Here is a 26342-nt window from a genome sequence, read left to right as displayed (position 1 = left end):
TACTCGGTGGAGTGGACCTGGGTGTAGCTCAGCGGGAGTTTCCAGGCACTGGGGATGTCGGAAACCTAGACTGGCATTGGGATTTGAGAGGGACCACCTATCATTTCCCAAGTATACCGCTTGACTACAACCTGGATGGTATAGTTGACCTAACAGTTGAGCATGTGCATTCACTAAGGGAGGTTGGGTCAACACTAGTGGCCAACCAATTTATGAACAGACTCCTTTGGTTCTCTTGGGATGACATCTGTACACGGGATCATGGTGTGATCAGCGTACTCTAGCCGGAGTTTGTTGGAGGAGGTGGGGTTGGCAGGCCACCAAACCGTGCCTTGTATGGAGCTAGGGACTCTTCACTTTTGTGTGGGGGATGGACGACGCAAAGGAGCAGAGTAGTGGTGGCATCACTGTTGACAGATAGGGAGATTCACTTCTCAGATCCCTCAGGGAGGATTTGGAGTGAAGATCCATTCATCGGCAGGTATAGTGATGCGACAATGGAGGTGATGAAACTGATCAAGTGTGGGAAAACACGTAGAGACACAACTCTAGGCCATCACATCCAGGGATGTGTGGGAGCATCTAGCATTGAGCAGTGGACTACAGGTGGACATGGAGGTGCATGGTGGTGTACCATAGTGTGTTGGATTGTGTTGTGGAGTAGGAGTGTCTTACATCACATTGAGTACACGCGGGGAGTGACTGGTGCCTTGACACAGACAGGACGCAAGATGGTACAGGATGGTATAGTTGTAGCCGAGGGTATCCAGTGGTGTACAGGGACAGGTTGCGGCATACAGTGGCATGTCGAGGAGTACGGTGATACTTGGTGGTATGCAGTGACACATGATGCAGCGTAGCGGGCTCTTGGAGTGTTGCCTCCAAGGAGACTTATGGACCGAGGCATTGGGTGTACCATTGGATGCAGCTCACCTAGGATCGATGAGGACATTGTTGAGCATCTAGGGACACCATGTTTAGCGGAGACAGGGCTTCGAGGGGGTTATCAGCAGATCTGAGGCAGAGAGAGTGTCGTCCGTAGGATTACTCTTGAGCATTCCGGCAGACTTTTGATCATACCCTTTGGGACATACCCGCCCATCATCCTCCAGTGTTGCTTACAGTCACAGAGTGTTTGGTTGTTGCCCCTTGACACTCTCCATTCAAGCAGCAGGGCATGGGAGGCTCACCCTAGACAGTTGGATGGGACACCATGTGTCATGAGTTGGGTGGAGACTCTCCAGTTGAGACACTTGGTAGGTGCACGAGTTGTCGGATATAGGCTTAGGGATGGCGTGGTTGATTGCCAAGTTAGCAATATGTTCCACCCCTAGGCTCACACTTAAGGCACAGTGGATGGTAGACTTCGTCTACAGGAGGGTACCTGGACTCCGAGCAGTGTCTAAGTGTATCATCAAGAGTTGGGATAGTGAATTTAACTACGTAGTCTGGCAAGAGTAAGGAAGGTTCATATGTGTGGCACATACTCTTGATACGTGGGGTCCACCCAAGGGATACATACAGGGGTCAAAGATGAGGGCCAAATGGATTCTAGCAGGTAGCAGCGCTACGCAGCGACATCTTGTGAGGAGTGGGAATTATGAGCTCCTCGTATGTTTAGGGGATACATGGATCTAGTTGGTGGGTGGATCACTCCATTTTGTGATGAGCAGGGTTATGGCAGAGGGTGATCCAGCTCACTTTGGGTTTGACACATGGTGGATCACTGAGACCTCCATTGCATGGCGAGGCAGACTTATCCTGTTATGGCTCAAGGTTGAGATTGGCAATAGAGGGGTCGATATGGGCATCATGGAGATGCCCTGCCAGGATGATCTTGGCTCTCAGAGATTTTTCGCTACTAGGCCTCAGGCGAGGAGGATACAGTCAACACATGATGGTGAGTATGTCATAGTCAGAGTAGCATAGCATCAGCATGGTGGCACCACTCTGGGACTAGCAAGGGACTTCATTAGCATGGTAGGTGGGCCAACAGGATGATCTCAGGAGAGGCTCACATAAGGGAGACGCTATCTCTGCAAGGATTGAGTGGTATCATCGAGAGTATACATTTGGAGTGCATGAGATGGCCTACATGGTAGGAGCGGTGTTTTAAGATTCAGCCGGCTCAAAACCGATTCGGCCGAGTTGGTCCGAGTCAAGGCCTCACCGGGTCAACTCGGCCAGTGAACCGGTTCGGCCAGGTTATTACTGAGTTGTCCAAGTTGCTCGGTAATAACCCGGCCGGCTCGGCCTTTACTCGGCTGGGTTGGATGACAGCAGCCCGTGAATTAAAAAAACAATGATTTTTTTTATTTTTTTCTTTTGGGGGACTCCAAGGTTTTCACAATGATACTTTAATGGTTTTTTGTCCCTAAATAAGTTTATCTCACTTGATCTTGAGAGGTTTGTTTAATTGGTATCACATATGTAGTAGAGATTCCTTAAGGGATAGCTTCATTCTTCTTCAAAACCTTCCAATAGGTTCTTTGCCCCTTTCTTAAAGCAAACCTAATTTTGTGGCCCCAACCTTGGCCCTCCAAAGATGAGCATCGAGCCTTGAGTTGATTCCATGTGATGCTACACTCCTTGATGAGCCTCCAAATGCTAAAACACTAAACTTAAACACTTGGACGTTGAACTATTTGATGATATGCCCAAATGGACTAAAGATGCCCCTTGGCTGGCCTTCACCCTATTTTGGTGGATGGTGCCTTCTTCCAAAGCACAGATGAGGATGGTTATCATTGAGATGACTTAGGAGGGCTAGCAAATCCCTCTTTGATGCCAATGCTTACCCTTAGGGGTGCCATGTCACTCACATGCTTGAAAAGGGTGACATAGGGTCTCTCTTAGATGACATCATGGTGGAGGATGCACCTTTTGAAGATGTACACATGCACTTTGGGACTTTCTTGGAGTGAGGAACACTCTTGGACCCTTGTATTAGTTCCTTGATGACTTACAATCTATTTTGGAGGATAACACCGTTACTAGCCTCCTTTGTTATGTGTTTTTGTTTTGATCTCTATATCATCATCATGTATGTATTGGACAGTGCACTGGGTGCCATTTTGATATAATGGATATATTCATGAGCCTACTTTGATCATATGTTGTCTTCTATCTATATTCTAATGTTGTGTGTTTGGAAACATGAAAGAAAATCTTTAAAATTATGCTTTTTTATAAAGAAATAAATATTTAGTGTATTTTTTACAACGACCGAGTCACTGAAATCGAGCCGACAAGTCGATACCGAGTTGGAGTCGACCCTCGCCGAGTCGGAGTCGGAGTCGGAGTTTTAAAACATCGGGTAGGAGAGTTGCACAAGGGGTTGGGCATAGTGCCACATTATCACGATCTGCTACTCACTGATGGTATGCAGCGGACTTCAGGTACTCGCACCGGGCAAGATAGTGAGTGGAGCGAGGGGAGGTTCACGTTGCACTGGATGGCCTGGGATCCTAGTATTGAAGGACTCTTTCACGTCAAGACAGTGCAAAGGCCAAGGACAATTCAATGGCACATTTGGGAACTTGGCACATTTTGCAGTGACAGTGGGGAGCAGCAGCTAGAGAGGATGCTTGTTCAAGCATTGCTTGAGGACAAGCAATTTTTGGCAGGGAGGACTATGATATTCCCACTTGGCAAAATTGCTAAGGGAAATATCAATTTTTGGCCAGTTTTGAATTAATTCGCATTAGCACTTAGGAAGTGTGGGTTTAGAGGCCCTACATATATTTTTGATCAAATGTGAGCCCAAACATTAGAGGATGGAGGATAAAATAGAGCCACTAGTGGTCCCGTGGGGGCCACTCACAGAAAATTGCGGCCCACATGGGCAACACACTCTGATTGGATCGAATTTGGTGGGGGAAACTCAAGTTCGGCCCACATGGACATCTTGGAGGCTCTTTGATAAAAAGAGCAAGAGGCACTCATTTTGGCCATGCATTCATCTTTGAGAAAATTGTCTTTGAAATAGCATGCTTGAGCGAAAGCCAGGTTTGCAAGTGTTGTTTAGCACATGAGTGTTTCCGAGCGGAAATCTCAACCCTTGCTTCGGTGGATTTCGAGTGCCAACCCAAGGAGGGAGTCCCATCTATTCCGGTTCGTACCAGCAACAGGGAGTACGAGTTTTTGGAGAGACTTAGCAGTAGCAGCGCAGGGATTGCGCAGTTCTTGGAGAAGGGACACTAGGAGGTTGAGGAATGAAGTGATTTTGGTGTTGAGACTTGAGGTGGAGTCTAGGGGAGTACTTTGTTGGAGATTGCAACTATTTTGGGGGATTTTCTAGCACTTTGGAGGAGCAGCAAACATAGAATTTGTTGCAGGTTACATCTTCTGCTTGTGGAGGAGGGCCAAGCATTTGGGGTCAATTTCGGAGTGTCAAAACTAGGAAAAACCCTTTATGGGTTTTTCTAGGTTTGTTCAGGAGAGGCCAAAATTAATTTGGCAAAATTTTCAGGGCAAATTTGAGGTGTCGAATAGGGCTCACAACTCAGCCAGCAGCTGGAGGAGCTAGGGGAATTTGGGCCGAAATTCTAAAGTCAACATTTGGACAATTCCTTCATGAGTAATTTTGGGTATTTGGTGGAGAGCCTAGGGTTAATTTATGGGAATTTTTGAGCACCGAAGGAGGCCCTAGCAACCATTCTACACAGCCAGCAGCTCACTTTCTGGGCATTTCAGCGCAGAGCCAAGGAAAACTAGCTAGTACTCTTCGAGATCTCATATCCATCACTTGGGCTTAGCTAGCTTGACTAGGGCAAGCCCAGGTGCATACTTTCCAGGCACCTATTGTACTTCATGATTTATCAATAAAATGGCTCAGCAGCGCAGTTTTTTACTTTAAAATGATGCTTTGATGTTTGAGTAATTTTCTGTGTGTTTTTGTTATGTTTGCTTTGTTTGTGTTAAATTATGGTATGTTCTATGTTTAGAGCAATTTACTTCTTTTTCTTATTATTATCCATAGATTAGCAATCACATGTAAATTAAGTAAAGTGCAGATAGAACATTAAATGATCGACAGAAAAACAAGCCAAGACAAGACACAAGATGTGGCGGTTAGCCAGGGACAAACCCCAATATGGGGAAACCCTTTGATCAAATCTTCTTTTATCTTCAATAATTTAGCAGAGAGAAATAGTACATAAATCTAATTTACATCAGCAGCAACAAATCCTAGATCAGCCCTCAACTAGGGCAAACAATATCTTCCAAATCAATCATCGGATCGGCTTGATTCCTTCACCAAAAAATGCGGCCTTCTGGGGAGACTCAATTCCACCTACAGTGCAATTCTGAGAGAGAGAAAGATGGTCAACGCTGGTAAAACTTTCGCTCTGGAGTTGCAACCCTAAATTCTGCACCCTTCCTTCCACACGTGTGAGAGAAGAGTCCCTTTCTGCGCAATAGGAGAAGAGCCTCTTTTCTACGCAGGAGAGAGAGAGAGATGTGATGAGAGTGAGTGTCCAAATGAGGAAAAGACCTCCTGTATTTATATACAAATGTTGATGATGAATAGATGCGTCTGTTGGGCTTTTGAGACTACATGAGTTGCTGTTGGCTTGATAATTATTCCATAATCAAAATAAATTCATATCTCCATAAATACTTATCATAATCAGATAATCTTTAGATCAATCCTACACCTCTCGACGAGAGGAATCTAATAAAAATATTATTAGCCATGAATAAGATGACCCACATGGAGTTTGGCCCTAGTTGCCAATTTTAACACTCCCTCTCAACTAGGGAGAACTCCATCAGCAATTCGTCTATCGGTCGCTACTATTCATCCATCAAATGCACTGCCCTGTACAGCTTGACCCCTGCTCTACTCTGCTCTATTCTGCCTACTCTGCTTTGTTCTGTTCTACCCTGTTCTGATATGCTCTGCTCTGCTTTGTCCGAATTATGAAGAAGAAGAAATGATCGAGGATGTATCATACCATCCTCCACTGACTCAAAGTCAGTCTCAGAGTGTGTACCACTGGTCCTAGACCAGTTCTCAACTTACCCGAAGTCAATGTCATAGTGGGTACAACTCCTACCACTGGTCCCAAACCAGTGTCATCCTCCACTGACTCAAAGTCAGTCTCAAAGTGTGTACCACTGGTCCCAGACCAGTCCTCAACTGACCCAAAGTCAGTGTCATAGTGGGTACAACTCCTACCACTGGTCTCAGACCAGTATCATTGATCCTAGATCAATGAAGGTCATTCTAGCATAGAGAGTATGGTAGATACAACGATGCATCCATCGATACTACTATGGTCCCTATCCTCATTTCCCTGCTCATTGATCAGATGAGAGGTACTTCTCATGAGTCCCAGACTGAATGGGTAGGATGCCTCGACAAGAGAACTAATCATCCTTTCCACAGGAGAGCGAATCATCCTGTCCAGTGGATGCCACGGAGAACTAATCATCTTGGCCCACAATCGCCATGGAGAACACATCATCCAGGCCTAATAGGAGAACTAATCATCCCGCTACACAATCGTCATGGAGAACACATCATCCAGACCTCACAGGAGAACTAATCATCCTGCTACATAATCGTCATGGAGAACACATCATCCAGACCTCACAGGAGAACTAATCATCCTGCTACATAATCGTCATGGAGAACACATCATCCAGACCTCACAGGAGAACTAATCATCCTGCTACATAGTCGCCACGGGGTGTCACAGGGAAAGTTTTGATTCTTTTACCCTGTACACGTACACCACCAAGGGATGGTGAGTCACCCTGTGGTCATATGTCACTCCAAGAAGTACCCCACGCCCCCTAGAGCTCCAAAAGCTTCATACATCATACAGGACCCTCATCAGAGGGTTTCTGAACGACACCAAGTCGTTCTCATAAAGTCAAAAATTTGACATTTCCTAGGGGCTTTGTTAGAATGTCGGCGACCTGTTCATCTGTACCGATATGTTGGAGCCTTATAGCTCCTCGCTACACCATATCTCGAATATAGTGGTACCTGATATCAATATGCTTGGAGCGATCATGAAATACGGGATTCTCTGATAAACGAATCCCACTCTCGTTATCACACAGGATCACGGTGGTATCCAATGTAAATCCAAACAGCTCACTAAAGAGCTTTCATAACCAGAGTGCCTCACAAGTGGCCATGCTAGCAGCGATATACTCTGCCTCGGCGGTGCTTAAAGCCACCGACTTTTGCTTCCTGCTCATCCAAGATATCGAAGCAGATCCCAAGGAAAAACAGCACCTGGAAGTGCTCTTACGATCCACCACACTGCCTGCCCAACCAGCATCAGTGTATCCAAGTAGTCTCACATCTCCGGCAGTGTATCTTAACCCATAAGTAATTGTGTCACGAAGATATCTCAACAGATTCTTGGCACCAATCCAATGTATGCAGTGAGGTTCAACCATATGTTGACTCAACGTGTTGACTGCGAAGCATATATCTGGACAGGAGTTCACTAAGAACATTAATGCTTCGACGAGTTGACAATACTCGGTGGCATTTCGTAAATAGGTCCAGCAGCGCTACCGCTTAACTTCTTAAAGTCAAGCTCCATCGGGGTAGTTACAGGCTTGAAGTCCACCATACCGAATCTTTCCAATATCTTCACCACATATTTTCCTTGAGATAGGAAAATTTCCCTTGGTTTCTGCCAGACTTCAAGTCCTAGGAAATAGTGCATTAGTCCTAGGTCCTTCATTTCAAATTCAGAAGCCAACTCCCTCTTACATTTGTGAATGAGAGGGTCTGCACCTATTAGAAAGAGGTCATCCACATACAGTACCAGTATTTGAGGTTTGTCATCTTCAACCTTAAAGTAAAGGTTAGGATCGGCTTCACTCCTAGTGAATCCCAGCTTCATCAAGTAGCTATCGATCCTCTCATACCATGCTTAGGGTGCTTGCTTCAACCCATAGAGAGCCTTCTTCAACCTGCATACATGAGATTTTCGATCATAAATCTCAAATCGAGCGGATGGTGGTATATCTAGCAACAGGTGCAAATATCTCGTCATAGTCAATACCTTCCTTCTGGGAGAAGCCATGAGCGACAAGACGAGCCTTATACTTTTTCGTACTTCCATCTGCTGCATGCTTTATCTTGTAAAGCCATTTAGAAGTGACAATTGTCTTGTCCTGGGGTCTGTGAACTACTTACCAAACATCATTCTTCATAATAGACTCATATTCTTCGGTCATAGCATCCTTCCATACTTGATGCTCGATGGCATCAGAGAATGATGAAGACTCATTCATTTTGTATGATCGTGCTCATGATGGTCAGCTATCCCTGATACCTATTAGGTTTCTTACTTTCACGGAAGGTTCCTCAGGGTGCGGTGTGTCCTTCAACATCATCAAGTAGCCCCCTAAGCTAAGAGGGCCTCTTCCTAGAAGAGGAAGGCTAAGGTGGATCAATAGGATCCATGGGTTCATCCACATCGAGCATTGTTACATCATCTTTTTCTTTTGGTTCCCTGGTGTCAGCCTCTTGAGAGCTCCTCGAAGTAGGAAGATTGTTCACCTTGTTGAGAGCCATATCTTCATCAAAGGTGACATCATGACTAATCACGACTTCCCTTTGACTGGATACATAGATTCTATAGCCCTTAGTATTTTCACCATAGCCCACAAAGATTCCTTTCTTTCCAGATGCACCCAATTTATTCCTTTTCTCTTTCGGCACATGAAAATATACATGGCTTCCAAAAATTCTAAAATGAGATACGTCAGGTTTCTTACCGGTGAACATTTCTTCAGGAGTCTTGGAACCCAATGCTTGATGAGGGCATCAGTTTTGTACATATACGGCGGTGTTTGCAGCTTCGGCCCATAGAAACTTCGAAAGTCTTTGATCATGGAGCATGGCACGGACAGCTTCCACAATCGTACGGTTCTTCCTTTCCGCCACACCATTCTGTTCAGGAGTATATGGTGTAGTAGTCTCCCTCTTAATGCCAGCGTCAGATATGTCTGAGTGAACCAACTGTAATTTATCGAAGGTCTTGCTTTGGCTTGAGGGGAATGGTCCCCTTTGGAGCTTTCCTTCGACACATCCCAGACATACACCTTCTTTCTCTACTCGGAATTTGGGCATCCCTGTCACCATTTGTCTTACACTGGGTGGAGCTTTATAATGAAGGTGGGCAAACCTCCGATGCCAAAGTTCGGACTGAAGAGATGTGTCACAAGACATGACACCTAGCAGACTTCCACCAACCTGATATAATGAATCAACTCGAAACCCAAGAGTGAAGGCATCTTTAACATTGTTTTTCCATACACGTACCTTGCCATCACTGAAGGTCACCTTGTAGCCTTTGTCTTCCATTGCCGAGATGGACACCAGGTTCTTTTTGAGGTCAGGTACATATAAGACATTCTATAAGTGGATCGTATTACCTTGATTCAATTTAAGAGAGACATTGCCTACACCTTTCACGGGATATTTCATATTATCTCCAAGGACAATTTCCAGGTTAGTTTCTTTCTCTATCAAATTATGGAGAACTTCTTTGTAACCAGTGAAGTGCCTTGAGGCACCACTATCAATAAGCCAATTTCCCAGCGAGTCCGGAGGAGCAAAGGTAGATAGAGCAGTTGGTAGATAATATTCATCCTGTTTATTGTCAACAGTGTTAGATTCATACCTGTAATTTCTAGCCTTCTTGAATGGTTGTCCTCTTCCTTGATTTCCAGTACTCCTTTTACCTCTGCTATTAGATTTGCCATTCCTTTGATTGCCATGAGAGGGATTTTGATCGTCGTCCTGGTGAGAGTTCCTTCTATCAGGGCATTCCCTTGCATAGTGACCTGCTTTATCGCAAATGTAGCATCGTCATTTTCTTCCACCCTTAGGTCCAGCCTTTCCTTTTGATTTAGTTCTCGAATTATTCCTTTTCTTAGCATGAGAAGAAAAGGCAGCAGGAGGACCTTTAGGCATGGGCATTTCTTGCTCTTCTATCCTTGTTTCTTCTTGAATGCATCTTGCCATTAATTCCTCGAAACTAGGAATTATGTTATTGTTGAGAAGAGTAGTCCTGGACACGTACCATTCGGATGGTAATCCTCCAAGGGTTGAGAGTCCCATTTCCCTATCAGTAATAATCTCCCCAATAGATAGGAGATCGTTCTTGAACTCGATGATTCTTAAGAAATATGCTTGCATGCACTCATCTTTGCCCTTCTTAATTTCCTTCAGCTTATTTCTAAGAAACAAAACTTGATTTGCATCATCAACTTTGAATAAACTCACCAGTCTATCATAGATTTCCTTGGAGGTGTTCAGGTCGGAGATGTAGGCCACCAAGCACTTGTCGATAGAGTCCTGAATGATCTTCTTTGTTTTGACTTCACTAGTTTTCCATTTGTTCCTGGCAGCGATAGGTGCATTTGATGGAGGCTCAACAATATTGCCTCTCACATGGTCCAACACTCCTTGATCTTCTAAGGTTAGATCGAGAGACATCTTCCATCCGTGATAATCAGACTTCTCACAAAATGTTGAAATTTGGTACCGGAGGACAGGTGGTTCCCTTAGGCTTTGATCTTTGGCCTAGGGAAAAGTGTCCAAAAGAATTTAATTTTTCTCCTAAAGTGACTTTATAATTTTATAAAGTTAAATCTAATTTAAAAGTGACTTTAAGTGATAAAGTTATTAAGTCTAATTTTAAAGTGACTTTTATAAAGTCAATGAAAAATTAGAAAGGAAAAGTGACTTTGGAAATAAATGACTAAGTGGGTCTTTATTAAAGTGGGGTGAATTAAAAAATAGAAAGTGAGATTTAAATGAGCATTTAATCTCAACCATTGATCTAAATCTATTTCAGCCATTGGATTTAGAGATCACCCAAAAGTCACTTGGATCACCCAAAAGTCACTTGGAGTTATATTAAAGGAGGAAAAGGAGGAAAAGGTCATTCATTCTTTCATGAGCAGATTGGGAGAAGGAGAGCAAGAGAGCAAGAGAGATTTCTGAGCAGGAAGGAGAAGGATACAGCAGCTTGGCACACATTCCAAGGCAACAGTTGAGCAAATTTGTACAGCTGATTCAGCACATAGTGAAAGGCAGATTTTTGCACAAAAATCGAGGAGCAGTTTGTTGATTTTTCTGCACACAAAATGGAGGTCGTACAGCATTTATTGCTGTCCTGTTTGCTGTAATTTCCAGATTGCTGTGAGACACGGGAAAGGAGATAAGTTGTAAATTTGCTTGCTGATTTTTGCTGAATAATTCTCACTATAAAAAGACAATTTTCAGAAATAAAGAAGAGCTCTCTAACTGGTTTTCCCCAAGAGTTGTAGGGGGGTTTTCCAGGGTCAAGTTGACCAAAAATATCAGTGTTTTAATGTGTTTTAATGGCTGTTTTTAATTGCTGATTTTTAATTCTGCAATTTCCAGCATTCTGAAAAATTTCCAGAATTTGTGTTTTCAGCAATATTTATTTTTTTTCAGTCTGTTAAATGTATGGTTATGGGAATGGGCATTTAACTACATGGGAGAAATAAGGAGAAACTGAAAACCGGGGTGGGAAAACAGAAATTTTTACATGGTATCAGAGCTTGAGTGCTGAAGGGCAGTTTGGGACAGCAAAAGGAAAAATTACAGTTGCTGATTTTTCACTCAGAAAATTCCAGCAAGCTGATTTTTTCATAAACAGCAGTTTTATCTTTACTACAGCAGTGCTATTTTTCAGTTTTAGGACAGCAGGATGTCATTGGGATTGAGGGTGGAGGATAGGCTGGATGGGCATATAAATTACAGCGTTTGGAAGGAGAGAATGCAGAGTATTTTTGAGGAGGCAGAAGTCTGGGATATCATGGTGCATACCGCACAGAACCCTGTTGTTGTGCCCACTGATGTTACTCAGTTGGCTGAGTATAAAAAGAAGAACAATAAGGGTAAGAGGCTGATTCTAGACGGAATCAAAGACCATTGCATTCCTCATGTGAGAGGAAAGAGCAATGCCCATGAGATGTGGACAGCATTGTCCAATCTCTACCAGAGTACCAATGAGAACCGGAAGATGGTCCTGAAGGAGAAGCTGAAAAACATTAAGATGGGTAATGATAGTGCAGCTGGATATCTCACAAAGATTACCAATGTGAGAGATGAGTTGGCAGCGATTGGAGAGGCCATTCCATCCACTGAGTTGGTGCATATTGCAGTGAATGGCCTCCCCCGTTCATGGTTGAACTTTGCTGATGGGGTTTGTGCATGTGAGACCCTTCCCACATGGGAGAGGTTTTGGGATGATTGCATTCAGACAGAGATCAGGAAAGGACAGCTTGGGGCAGCCAAGCCAGTTGAGCAGGATGAGGATGTAGCACTGGTGGCAGGAGGCAAGAAAGGCAAAGGGAAGAAGCAGGCTTCCACAAGCAGTGGTGGGGGCAAAGGCAAAGGTAAAGGTAAACCGGGGAACACACAGAAGGACTATTCCAAGGTGAAGTGTTGGAATTGTCAAAAGATGGGACACTATGCAGTTGTGTGTCCGGAGAAGAAGAAGAAGAAGGGAAAGAACCAGGACGTGGCAGCTTCAGCTGAGATTGAGGACTTTGCAGGTCGTTTTGACCGGGAGTTTGCGTTCACTACATGTGAGTCCTCTAGTGCAGGATCACCTGCCACACAGGTTCAGAGGGAGCATGCTTTTCCCTCGATTAGCGGAGCATCTACAGGTATTTGGTATGTGGACAGTGGGGCTTCACGTCACATGACAGGAGTCCGTGAGTACTTCTCAGAGCTTTCAGAGAGTGGCACTGATATTGAGGTAGTACTCGGTGATGACAGAGTTGTTAGAGCAGTCGGGGTGGGGACAGTGACATTTCAGAGGGAGTCCAAACCTCCCTTGAAGGTGTCAGAGGTTCTTTATGTGCCAGGGATGAGGAAGAACCTCATATCCGTCTCAGCTTTGGAGGACAGAGGATATGACGTACTGTTCAGGGGAGGACAGGTGTTGATGTATCCCAGGGACACTCCAGCTGATTCAGCTAGAGTGATAGGTGTACGCCATGCAAAGGTGTACAAGTTTGCATTTCAGCCCTTTTGGCATTGAGCAGTAGTACCGACAGCAGAGCTAGCAGTTCTGAGCTGTGTGAGATTTGGCACCGCAGGATGGGACATATGTATCATGGAGCCTTGAGGACATTGCGGGAGATCACTACAGGTGTGCCAGATTTCAGTACTGATCACTTTGATACTTGCAGAGGTTGTGCGATGGGCAAGTTTGCCAAATCCCCTTTTCCCAGCAGTGACAGCAGAGCGACGGGGATACTTGATTTGATTCATTCCGATGTGAGCGGTCGGATGTCTCATGTTTCCTTGAGTGGATATGAGTACTATGTTTTATTCATTGATGATCACTCCAGGAGGACCTGGATTTATTTTTTGAAGACCAAGAGTGAGGTCTTCAAGCGGTTTCAGGAGTTCAGAGCTCTTGTGGAGACTCAGACAGGTCGAAAGATCAAGTCCTTGAGGTCGGACAATGGAGGAGAGTACACCCTTGGAGAGTTTGTTGACTATTGTGCGGAGGCAGGCATTAGGAGGGAGTTCACTGTTCCTTACAACCCCCAGCAGAACGGGGTTGCGGAGAGGAAGAACAGATCCATCATAGAGGCTGCCAAAGCCATGATACATGATCAGGGGTTGCCATTGTTCTTGTGGGCAGAGGCCTGCAACACAGCTGTTTACTTGCAGAACAGGAGTCCGCATCGTGCCTTGGGGCACATGACTCCGGAGGAGGCTTTCTCTGGGAAGAAGCCTGATATTGGTCATCTTCATATCTTTGGATGCATTACATACTCCTATATACCCAAGGAGAAGAGGACCAAACTAGAGCCCACCGCAGAGAAGGGTATCTTTGTGGGCTACAGTGAGACCTCAAAGGCCTTTCGGATTTACATTCCTGCACAGAGGAGAGTTGTTGTCAGACGGGATGTGAAGTTCGAGGAGGACAGGGCCTTTAGGAGGTCACGGGAGTTAGAGTATCTGGATCAGCCAGACCCTCAGCAGCAGTTGAGTCAGTCGCAGGGATCCAGTGGGCAGGGATCAGGAGAATCAGGAGGTACATCTATGAGGATGTCAGGTCCGTCAGTGAGCAGTGGCTCATCGAGCCAGAGGGGTGGTGCTCCGGGCAGCATGCAGAGCAGTTCACTAGGGAGTCCACTGATGGACAGTTCACACGGTACCTCAGCTTCTACAGGTTCAGGTGCAGGCAGGAGGACAGCAGACAGACAGTCAGGAGTTCAGGCTACTGATGATGATGAGGAGGAGGAGTTTCATTCTCCGGTGGAAGAAGTGCGCTCAGGGAAGAGGAAGCCCAAGTGGCTTCAGGACACCTTGAGAGATGCCACATCTGTTGCTGAGTCGAAGAGGCCGGTCAGAGAGAGTAGACCACCTGAGAGGTTTTGTAGTTATATGGCGATGGTTACCAGCATCCTTGACTCTGAGCCTTCTAGCTATGAGGAGGCAGCTAGCCAGCAGGTCTGGAGAGAGGCCATGCAGGAGGAGTATTCTTCTATCATGAAGAATGATGTTTGGGAGGTGGTGCCGAGGCCTGAGGGCAAATCCGTGGTTACTTCCAGATGGCTTTACAAGGTAAAGCATGCTGCAGATGGCAGCATTGAGAAATTCAAAGCGAGGTTTGTGGCTAGAGGGTTCTCCCAGGTAGAGGGAGTTGATTATGAGGAGACCTTCGCTCCCGTGGCTCGATATACTTCGATCCGCTCCATTATATCGATAGCAGCAGAGATGGGTTGGAAGATCCACCAGAAGGATGTGAAGACCGCATTTCTCAATGGCTTCATACAGGAGGAGGTGTACATTGAGCAGCCACAGGGCTTTGAGGTGCATGGGAAGGAGTCCCATGTGTGCAGATTGAAGAAGGCCCTTTATGGCCTGAAGCAAGCTCCCAGAGCTTGGTACTCCAGGATAGATGCATACTTGCAGGGGATGGGTTTCACAAAGAGTGAGGCAGATCCGAACCTTTACTTTATTGTGATTGGTGAGGAGCCTCTCATTCTGGTGCTGTATGTGGATGACTTGATCATTACAGGTGCAGAGAGACTCATAGAGCACTGCAAGAGAGATCTTGCGGCGGAGTTTGAGATGAAGGACATCGGCTTGATGCATTACTTTTTGGGTTTGGAGGTGTGGCAGGAGGAGGGGCATTTCTTCCTGGGGCAGAGGAAGTATATTGTGGACATCCTTAGCAGATTCCACATGGAGGATTGTAGACCCATGTCGACACCGATGATCACCAACTGGAAGAAGCTTCATGCTTCGGATTCCGAGTTGGTGGATCCCACATTGTACAGGCAGCTGATTGGTTCCTTGATGTATTTGGTCAACACTAGACCAGATATCTGTTTTGCAGTCAACACGATGAGTCAGTTTATGTGTGAGCCTAGGAAGGTTCACTGGGTGGCTGCAAAACACATTTTGCGGTACTTGCAGGGGACAGTGGATTATGGTCTGGACTACAGGCAGGGAGATGGAGTGAGATTGGCAGGATACACTGATTCTGATTGGGCAGGTTGTGCTTCTGATAGGAAGAGCACTTCAGGGTGTTGTTTTGGGTTGGGTTCAACAATAGTGTCATGGTTCAGCCGGAAGCAGCAGTCAGTAGCACTGAGTTCAGCGGAAGCAGAGTATATGGCAGCCAGTCTAGCTAGTTGTGAGGCCATCTGGCTTCGCAAGATGTTGTTTGGCTTATTTGGTCAGCCGTTGAGACCTTCAGTGATTTACTGTGATAATCAGAGTTGCATTAAACTCACGGAGAATCCAGTATTTCATGACAGGTCAAAGCATATCGGGATCAGATATCATTTCATCAGAGACTATGTTCAGAAGGGAGCTGTGAAGCTTGAGTATATTTCCACTGATGAGCAGGTTGCAGATATCCTTACCAAAGCCTTACCACGGGGCAAGCATGTCTACTTCAGAGACAAGATGGGTGTGGTGAGGAACACCTTCCTCGGTAAGAGGGAGTGTTGAAATTTGGTACCGGAGGACAGGTGGTTCCCTTAGGCTTTGATCTTTGGCCTAGGGAAAAGTGTCCAAAAGAATTTAATTTTTCTCCTAAAGTGACTTTATAATTTTATAAAGTTAAATCTAATTTAAAAGTGACTTTAAGTGATAAAGTTATTAAGTCTAATTTTAAAGTGACTTTTATAAAGTCAATGAAAAATTAGAAAGGAAAAGTGACTTTGGAAATAAATGACTAAGTGGGTCTTTATTAAAGTGGGGTGAATTAAAAAATAGAAAGTGAGATTTAAATGAGCATTTAATCTCAACCATTGATCTAAATCTATTTCAGCCATTGGATTTAGAGATCACCCAAAAGTCACTTGGAGTTATATTAAAGGAGGAAAAGGAGGAAAAGGTCATTCATTCTTTCATGAGCAGATTGGGAGAAGGAGAGCAAGAGAGATTTCTGAGCAGGAAGGAGAAGGATACAGCAGCTTGGCACACATTCCAAGGCAGCAGTTGAGCAAATTTGTACCGCTGATTCAGCACATAGTGAAAGGCAGATTTTTGCACAAAAATCGAAGAGCAGTTTGCTGATTTTTCTGCACACAAAACGGAGGTCGTACAGCATTTATTGCTGTCCTGTTTGCTGTAATTTCCAGATTGCTGTGAGGCACGGGAAAGGAGATAAGTTGTAAATTTGCTTGCTGATTTTTGCTGAATAATTCTCACTATAAAAAGACAATTTTCAGAAATAAAGAAGAGCTCTCTAACTGGTTTTCCCCAAGAGTTGTAGGGGGGTTTTCCAGGGTCAAGTTGACCAAAAATATCAGTGTTTTAATGTGTTTTAATGGCTGTTTTTAATTGCTGATTTTTAATTCTGCAATTTCCAGCATTCTGAAAAATTTCCAGAATTTGTGTTTTCAGCAATATTTATTTTTTTTCAGTCTGTTAAATGTATGGTTATGGGAATGGGCATTTAACTACATGGGAGAAATAAGGAGAAACTGAAAACCGGGGTGGGAAAACAGAAATTTTTACACAAAACTTGTCTTCAGCAGCGAAGACTGTTGAGGACCCCATAGTTCTTTTAGGATAGCCTTGCCAATCTTCTCTTCGGTGATTGCTCTTGCTCTTGCTCAGGCTTTGTCTTCACCTCAGCTCTGATACCATGTTAAATTATGGTATGTTCTATGCTTAGAGCAGTTTACTTTTTTTTCTTATTATTATCCACAGATTAGCAATCTCATGTACATTAAGTAAAGTGCAGATAGAACATTAAACGATCGACAGAAAAACAAGCCAAGACAAGAGACACAAGATGTGGCGGCTAGCCAGGGACAAACCCCAAGATGGAGAAACCCTTTGATCAAATTTTCTTTTATCTTCAATAATTCAGCAGAGAGAAATAGTACATAAATCTAATTTACATCAGCAGCAGCAAACCCTAGATCAACCCTCAACTAGGGCAGACAATATCTTGCAAACCGACCGTCGGATTGGCTTGATTCCTTCACCAAAAAATGCAGCCTTCTAAGCAGACTCAGTTCCACCTACAGTGCAGTTCTGAGAGAGAGAAAGATGGTCAACACTAGTCAAACTTCCGATCTGCAGTTGCAGCCCTAAATTCTGCGTCCTTCCTTCCACACGTGTGAGAGAAGAGTCCCTCTCTACACAGTAGGAGAAGAGCCTCTTTTCTGCACAGGAGAGAGAGAGAGAGAGAGAGAGATGTGATGAGAGTGAGTGTCCAAATGAGGAAAAGACCTCATGTATTTATATACAAACGCTGATGATGAATAGATGTGTTTGTTGGGCTTCTGAGCCTACATGAGTTGCTGGTCGGCGTGATAATTATTCCATAATCAAAATAAATTCATGTCTCCATAAATACTTATCGGAATCAGATGATCTTTATATCAATCCTACACCTCTCGACGAGTGGAATCTAATAAAAATATTATCAACCATGAAAAAGATGACCCACATGGAGTTTGGCCCTAGTTGCCAATTTTAACAGTTTGTCATTGTAAATTTCCATTAAGAATATTACAAGCTTGGTTATTGTGCATTAAGTTTTGTTTCTGCTAATTGAACTTGACTAAACAAGTTAGTTGATATACTATAACAATGGGCTTATTATTGTTGACAACAATATTTCTGAGGTTTGGTGCATCAATTTTTTTTAAGTTTTTCATCTATGAAATGATGTTGGCATGCAGTGGATTGGCATTGTTGCCTTGAACTATCTTGACTAATTGCTCTTCTTAGGTACACTTGCATGATCAAACTAGTTGTAATTCACTATTAGCAATCTCATCTAATTCACAAATATAAAGAGCTCGCAATAAATCAATTTTTCCAACAAGAAGATAAGTGCTCTTGGACTAAATTGGCATTGTGACTGAATTGATAATTGATGCATAATTAAGCTTGCTACCCTCTTTCACTACCATCTTAGCATCTAGTTAGAGGCATACCATTTTTATATAAATTGCCAAGTCATTTTAAGTCATTTTAGATATCGAAAAATATTGTTACATTGCTAGAACCTATCATGACATTGGTTTCCAAAGAAAATTTTCTCTTGTCGTTATTATTATTGCTAGAGGAATCAGTTATTGGGTAAAGTGGTTACATTGCTTTTCAAAGGACTAACATTGATTTTTTTTTGCAAGTGAGCATCATATCTCAACTCATAATCTTGCAAATCAATTCACTCATAAAGCACTTGTCTAATCTACATTGAGATAAGAGTAATTGTGGTAAATGCTAATTGTTTTGAAAGATTATCATTATTTAATTGACACTTTAATATTGTCAAGAAGAACATTGGACTCGTGCACTTTTCATTTATTGTCATTTGATGAGCATCACCTATTGTGATATTAGTAATCTTGATAACATTTTCTGGCGCCATCTGTTTGGTTCATTGAGCACTTTCTTTGGGTGAAGTATTTCTCTTCATTGCTCTTAATTTAATTTACTTAAACACTTATAAAATCTCGCCTAAAGTTAATCACTCATATTTTGCATTCTAGGATTAGCCTTGCACTAATTAATTTACCTCCAAGCATAAGCTTGGTTCAAAGACTTTTTAGGACCACATTTCTCATCAAGTCTATGAAGTCTAGACCCTCTTTTGTGGTTAACACAGTGACCTTGCAATCGTTAGAGCCATGGTCTCTATAGCGCCGAAGACATCAGGTGGTAAGATTTCCAGGGGTTGTATCGTTAATATAGCCATTGCTATCTTTCCCTGGGATTCCCTCCACAACCTACTCTAGAGACTAGTTTCAAAATAACTAAGTAAAGGATTCACCTAGTTAGGCATTTATCTTAAAATAAACCAAGATCTTGGATTTCACTTCGATTTAGGTGTTGCATTACATATGGGATAGTGAAGCATCCTAAAACAGCAGTTGTTCATCCGGTGGCTTGGTAGATAATTCAAGTAAAGCAAGTATTTTGACTCCAATAACGCACTACTCTCTCAAAGCAATCTAATCTAATCATAAAACTTGCTAAATTAACCAAGTTGCTAGGACATTCAGTTGTGTCTCTCGGACTTGTCAGTTGCCAACAAGTCTTTTCATCTTCACATTTCATAGGGACTACCCCCCATAGTCTATTGTAGGGAGACAACTAGAACAGAGAGGGCAGGGATCAGAGTGACAGCCCACACCCTAAATCATTGTCACATTCACTTGTATAATTTAGGCGACAACAAGTCCTATATCTATAAATTTTATTTTACATTCATAGTAATGTCTCTCCTTTCATGATGCTTTGTCCTTGAAGCATGGTTTATTAGGACTTCCTACAGTTGACCACATCTTGATGGGGCAATATCTCTCTGTCGGCAAGGGTTTGACCCAATTTTTGATCTAATATTGAACACCAGCAAGGTTACTTTTTATTCTCTTCATCATATTTTGAAGTTCTTCGATTTGATTGTGTCATCTGAAACCTTGATGCTCATTCACATAATACTTTCATCCTAATTTACGGTTCAATGTTTTGAGTTGATTTACCAATTTCCTTTAATGTTTGTCTATTATTCTATGTTCATTGACCTCATCTTATTAATTGTGAATCAAATTGCTAGTAAGATGAGAACTTATGGAAACCTAATTTATAACTTTTTCCTTGCCAATAAAATCACATGAATTGTTCTTCTAGATTGGTGGTGCAAGTACCTAGCTGAAACAACAATTTAGTACATGTTGTGCCCAAACTGTACAGGCAAGACGCCACTACGTTCAGTACGGGGCCATCACTCTGATCCCCGTGCTCTTTGTTTTAGTTGTCTCCCTACAACAAACTATGGGAGTAGTCCCTATAAAATGTGAAGATGGGAGACTCGTTGGCAACCAACCAGTCCGAGAGACACAAATGAATGGCCTAGCAACTTGGTTGAAATAGCAAGTTTAAATGATTTGATTAGATTATTGTGGAAGACCAATGCCTTGAATGGAGTTGATTAGTTTCTTAAAACAATTTTTTCACCAAGTCACTAGATGAACAGTTGTTGCTTAAGGATACTTCACTATCCTAAATGAGATACAAATCCTACAATCTAGGTGAGATGCAAAATCTTGATTTATTTTAAGTTATATGCCTATTCTAAGTGTATCCTTCATATTAACTGATTAGAAGCTAGTCTCTAGAGTAAGTTGTGAGAGAGAAGCCAAGGGGAAGCAAGCTAAGGCTTGATTAATGATACCTCCCATTAGGTTCTAACCACCTGATGTCTTCGGTGTTGCAGAGACTATGGCTCTGACGACTGCAAGGTCACCGTTTTAACCATTAAAGAAGTGCTAGACTCCTCAAGCTAGATGAGAATGGTGGGCCTCTCTCTATCGACCAAGCTTATGCTTGGAAGTTAATTAATTAATGCAAGAGGCTACTCCTAAGATGCAAATGCAAGATCTGAGTGCTCTTAAGGTGAGATTAATTAATGTTCTTAAGTACTTAATTACAATGATTTTCAATTATGAACAATCAAGTACTTAAACAATAGATGAATGGAAATCTCAACCACAAGAGAAGGTGCTCAAAATTAATGGTGCCAAAAAGTGTTGCCGGTAATTGTTGAAAAATGTGTAACTAGATTCGATCTTCATAAGTATGAAATTTATTCTTGTAAATGTTGATTTGGGGTAGCATCAGTTGTGCTCTAGCCACGAAATTTAGTGGAGAGGTTGGGGCACATGAGATCTCCAATACCTAGAAAGGGTTTGGGCAGATTCTAAACAGTTCAGGAGACATTAAAATAATTAATATTTTTAATGGAGTCCCTAAGTCTAAACTTAGGGAAAATAAAATATTAATGTGTATTAATATGAAACTGTGTTAGAATGGTCCAAAAGACATGGATCAAGCCAGATCTAATCTTAGTCGTTGATTAGGGACTTAATCTCGGCCGTTGATATGTCAACAGGAAAAGTATAACAGGAGGCTTGAAGGTCACTTGGAGAATACACCAGAGTGATCAGTCATTCTATTCTCTAGAGTGGGGTTTGCTAAGAGAGATAGAATTAGTGATGCAGAGATGCAACTGAGGGGCATTGAGTACAGAGAGACAGAGAGGCAGAGATAGTGTCGAGAGAGCAGCGCAATAGCCAAGGAGAGTGATGCAGAGCCAGCCAGAGATCATGCAGGGCCACGCAGAGGCAGTTGGGGGCAACGCAGAGCCTCAGAGAGGCCAGTGTTTTTGACACAGAGGACCAAAGGGTTGACGTAGGGCCTCCCAGGGCTGGCGCATACCCATTCGGGGTGACGCAGGGCCAACGTGAGGCAGAGAGGGGCTGACGTAGTGCAAAGAGAGGCTGACGTTGGGGTTTCTGGGGCAGATTTGTGCTGAGTAGCTGTCGAAAGGATTATCTGAGGTTTCAGCCAAGAGATTTGTCAGAAACTGAGAGGTATTACTGCCAAGGAAATTCTCTGATGGGTAGGCCAATTTCGGCACCCATATTGTACTCTGATATTGCTTAATAAAAAAACCCTCAGATAGCTGCACCGGTTTTCCCACATTGGGTTTTTCCGGGGACATTAGTCCAAAAATAACGATGTCATATGGTGTGTTTGTTTCTATTTCTTTCAGTTGCTAATTTGTAATATGTTGAGCATGCACTAGTGTTTATTTTCAGTATTTACATTGTAAATAACTTGTTAAGGAAAATAACAAGTAGGTAGGAATAAATCAAATAAAGTGCATGGAGGATTTCTAAATAAGTAAATTTAGAAACTTCAACATGGTATCAGAGTGTGATTACACATCACAGGAGGACTAAGGACATCAGCCGAGTGGAGCGATAACAGCAGAAAATAGTTGTCCCGATGTGACAGAAGTTGTTTATAACAGAGCAGCAACAAGGGAAGGGTGACGCGGTGAAAGGTGAACCGGAAGAGGCAGCGCAGAGGCTAAGGAAGGCAAAGGGAGCCTCATGCAAAGCCACGCAGTAGAGGGTTGACTAAGGAGGCTGGGTTGCTGGTGTCGGGATTGCGTAGAGCCTGGGAGCTCTCACCTTCAGGTTGTTGGGGTTTAGAAGGCTATGGGAATATTGCAAAGTGGAGCTAGTGAGGTACTGTAGTCAAAACAATATCTGACATAGCAAGGCCAAGAGGAGTTGCTACCGAGGGTTTCTAGCCGAGGAACCCAAATCAGTGGTGCGGTTGCACAAGACAATCGGAGTAGGGGGTATCTCGACAGTGACAGAAGGATTTTCAGGAGGGAAATCAGGACTCAGAGGGAGTCCAGAAGAGAACTTCCAGACAGGAAGTAGAGACTCAGAGGAGTCGAACAGAGAACTTCCAGGAGGGAAGTAGAGGAGCATCATGGCACTACACGGAGTAAGAGACCAGGATAGACTGGACGGAGCGTCGAACTTCGCAGTCTGGAAGGCCAGAATCTTATCCGTACTTAACATAAATTATGTCAATAACTTCGCCTTGAAGGTAACATCTATCCCAGTCAACCCCAATGATAACTACAAGTACGAGGAGGCAATGGCGAGGGCCAAGAGCATCATCCTTGACGGGGTCAAGGATCATGTAGTACCACACATAGCCGAGAAGGAAACGACATTTGAGATGTGGGAGGCTCTCAAGAAATTGTACCAACATACTTCTGTGCAGAGAAGAATGTTGCTTGAGAATCAGTTGAGGTCGTATCAGATGAAGAAGGGAGAACCGATTGACACCTTCCTCGAAGGACTGAATGAGATCCGAGATCAATTGACTGCTATAGAAGCGACACTGGATCAGGAGTTGATGGTGAGGACAACCCAATGTTTTTAAAACCGGAACCGGTGACCGAACCGGTCCACCTAGCTAACCGGTTTACCGACCGGAACCGGTCTAACCGGGACTGGTTTGGTCTAAACGAACCGGTTTTTAAAAAATACATTAAATAATTAATTTTTAATGAAACAAAACTATTTTTAAGATGTAAAACCATGATTCCAAGCCAATAGAGACAAAATATGCAAAGTTTGCTCATTTATATACCATGCAAAGGTGAATATATCAAAATGGCACCGAGTGCAATACATATCATCGACAAAATAGCAAAATACATAAGAAATGAGGCTCTAAATGGCCTATAAAGTCCAAAAACAATGCTGCAAGCTATGAGGCCATTGGCCTACTACAAGTCTACAGTGTACACATGATCAATCATCAAGTCCATCACCACTACTAGACACAGGATCATCATCAGGAGCTACATAGACATCATCTGGTTCAGAGTCTGAGGATGCCTCTGCCTCATCTGCAACATCAGTATCAATGCCACCAATGACAATAGAAGTGGACCTAGTGGAAGCACGAGTTTGTCGACCTGCACGACTAGTGCCTTCCATTGGTTCCTTGCCTTTCCTTGATGCCGCTACTGATCCTGGTTCTGATGCCGCCACATAATCTGCCTCATCCTCCGCTAAAGCCATGTCGATATCAAAATCAGCCTCAAACACAGGATCTTCAGTCTCCTCCACCCATTCTGATGTTGGATCAATATCGTCCAACACAATGGGATCTAGATCAGGTGATTTGCTCATCATTTGGTTCCTCCTCAGTCGAAGGTTGTATTGCACAAAAACAAGATCATTTAACCGTTTTTGTTCCAAACGGTTTCTCTTCTTCGTGTGTATGCGCTCAAAAACAGACCAATTGCGCTCACAACCTGAAGCACTGCAAGTTTGACTGAGGACTCTAATTGCAAACCTTTGCAATTGAGGACACTGGCCACCAAATGACTCCCACCAATGTGCTGCAAAGAAAAAGACAATAATTAGTAACTTAGTTTATAATTTGAATTGTAAAGAACGTAAACAATTTTAACTTGAAATGAAAAACAAAATGGAAATTGGAATTGCTTACCTGGTTGGTCCACATCTCTTGCCATCTTTGCCAAGTTTTTGCCAAAAGTACCACTTGCTTGATTGAAAATAGTAAGCTGTCTATGTATATCCAACTGGTCTACATGGTTAGGGACCATGCGCTCCAAGCAATCAATCAATCCAGCTCTGACCTCCCCATCATGCTGATCTCCTAGCCGATTTTTATAGTGATACCTTGGGTTCAAAAAATACCCGGCTGCATGTATAGGACGATGGAGTTGATTGTTCCATCTGTTATCAATGATCTCCCATATACGGCCATATTTAGCTAACCTGTCATTGTAAGCTGCCCGTATCCGCTCCTTTGCCTGATCCATAGCTTCATAAATGTAGCCCATGGCCAATCTTTCCCCATCCACCAACCTTAGCACCTTAACAAGGGGCTCGGTAATTTTCACAAGCTCTACAGACCTTTTCCAAAAATAAGTGTCTAACACTTTCTTTTTGGTGTCTTTTCCATCTGGTCTACGAGCCCACCGAGATTCAGACCATTCATCAGAGGAAAACATTTTCTGCAAGTTTCTATGTTGACCATTGAGACATTGCAACGTGAGGAAGTGAGTTGCAAATCTCGTAATTGCAGGCCTAACAAGCTCTTTGCCTCCAGTGTGTTTCCTCATTAGGCTCAATACCCATGAGTGGTTGTAAATGTATTTTGTAATGCACTTGGCATGCTCTACAGTGTTTTTTACCCACTCCACCTTGCCTATATCCTCAAGCATGAGGTCTATGCAATGTGCAGCACATGGAGTCCAAAATATGGTCTTATATTTGGCCTCAAGCATCTTTCCAGCAAGAACATAGTTTGAGGCATTATCAGTGATGACCTGCACAACATGCTGCTCCCTAACTTCCTGAATAATGTTATCCAAAAGCTCAAATAGAAGGCTTGCATCCTTTACCCTATCAGATGCATCAACTGATTTCAAAAACATGGTTCCTTGAGGGCAAGAAACAAGGAAATTAATGATAGTGCGGTTCTTTCCATCGGTCCATCCATCTGACATAATGGAACAACCTGTTTTGACCCATGACTCTCTAAACTCAGTCAAATACTCATCAATGGAAGATATCTCTTTTTGCAAAAGAGCTCCCCTCAAGTCATGCATACTAGGGCCTTTTGAAGCCCTTTCCTGCAGCTATAACAGAGTCCCACATAGCTTGGTAATAAGGTGAGCGAGCAGCATTAAATGGGATATCTGAATCATACCACCATCTAGCAATGTATTGGTGAGAAGTTTCTTTGCATTGTTTTTTCCAATGCTGATCCAAAGTGGGTTGAGAACTTGGCTGGGAGGAAGTGGGATTAGATTTAGAAGAAGCAATGGTGGCAGAAGATGAGAAATAACTTTGGATGTTTGGTCTCTTTGGTCCTTTTGATGGTTGGCCAACTCCAACAGAAGGATGAACATAGTGAAAGGGGTCATTGGTGGAAGGGATAGAAGTGGAGTCTTGAATCTCATAATCATCATACCCACTCTGTTTCATAAGATTCATGGTTTCCATTAATTCCCTCTTCCTTGCAATTTCATCTTGGATGGCCTTCTCCCTAGCCTTATCCTCATAAAATTTTTCAAGCTTGGCAATGTATTCTGCCCTAATAGGACCTAACAGTTCTTTTGGTGCATCACATGGCTTTACTTGGCCTCTTACCCCAGCCAAGTGTTGTTTCAACCTAAGAATACCCCCACTTCCAATAGATTTATGGCATAATTTGCATATCATTTTTCCCTCAATTACATCACAATGAGCCCATGCACTGTCCTTTCCTTTTGGAGCCATGTTTGCTTGAAATAATAACAATTTGCAAATAAATCTGCCATTTAAAAAAAAAATTGCAGCTAAGGAACATGGAAAACCAATGATAAATGTAGGAAAAAAAATGCACATGCAAGCTACAAAATTTGATAGCATAGAGCTAGAGAGTTCATAGGCTTAGCATAGATGATAGATCATTGAAGTGA

The 26342-nt window shown here is 43.1% G+C and overlaps 1 protein-coding gene across 1 annotated transcript; it reads right to left on the bottom strand.

Moving 5' to 3' along the window:
• Positions 1-23294: 23294 nt before the first annotated feature.
• LOC149168156 (uncharacterized) lies at positions 23295-24716 on the bottom strand. Its single transcript, XM_089424835.1, has 2 exons — positions 24359-24716; positions 23295-24248 (listed from the first exon to the last, which is right to left on the bottom strand). The coding sequence occupies exons 1-2, from the start codon at positions 24714-24716 to the stop codon at positions 23653-23655; spliced, it is 954 nt and encodes a 317-aa protein (XP_089280961.1). The 3' UTR covers positions 23295-23652.
• Positions 24717-26342: the final 1626 nt, after the last annotated feature.

Source organism: Pinus tabuliformis, chromosome 4_2, assembly GCF_031772625.1.
Source record: "Pinus tabuliformis cultivar Carrire ecotype Pingquan chromosome 4_2, CPIR1, whole genome shotgun sequence".
NCBI lineage: Eukaryota > Viridiplantae > Streptophyta > Pinopsida > Pinales > Pinaceae > Pinus > Pinus tabuliformis.
Note: the sequence above shows the minus strand (reverse complement) of the source record. Positions and strands in the feature narration are given on the sequence as shown.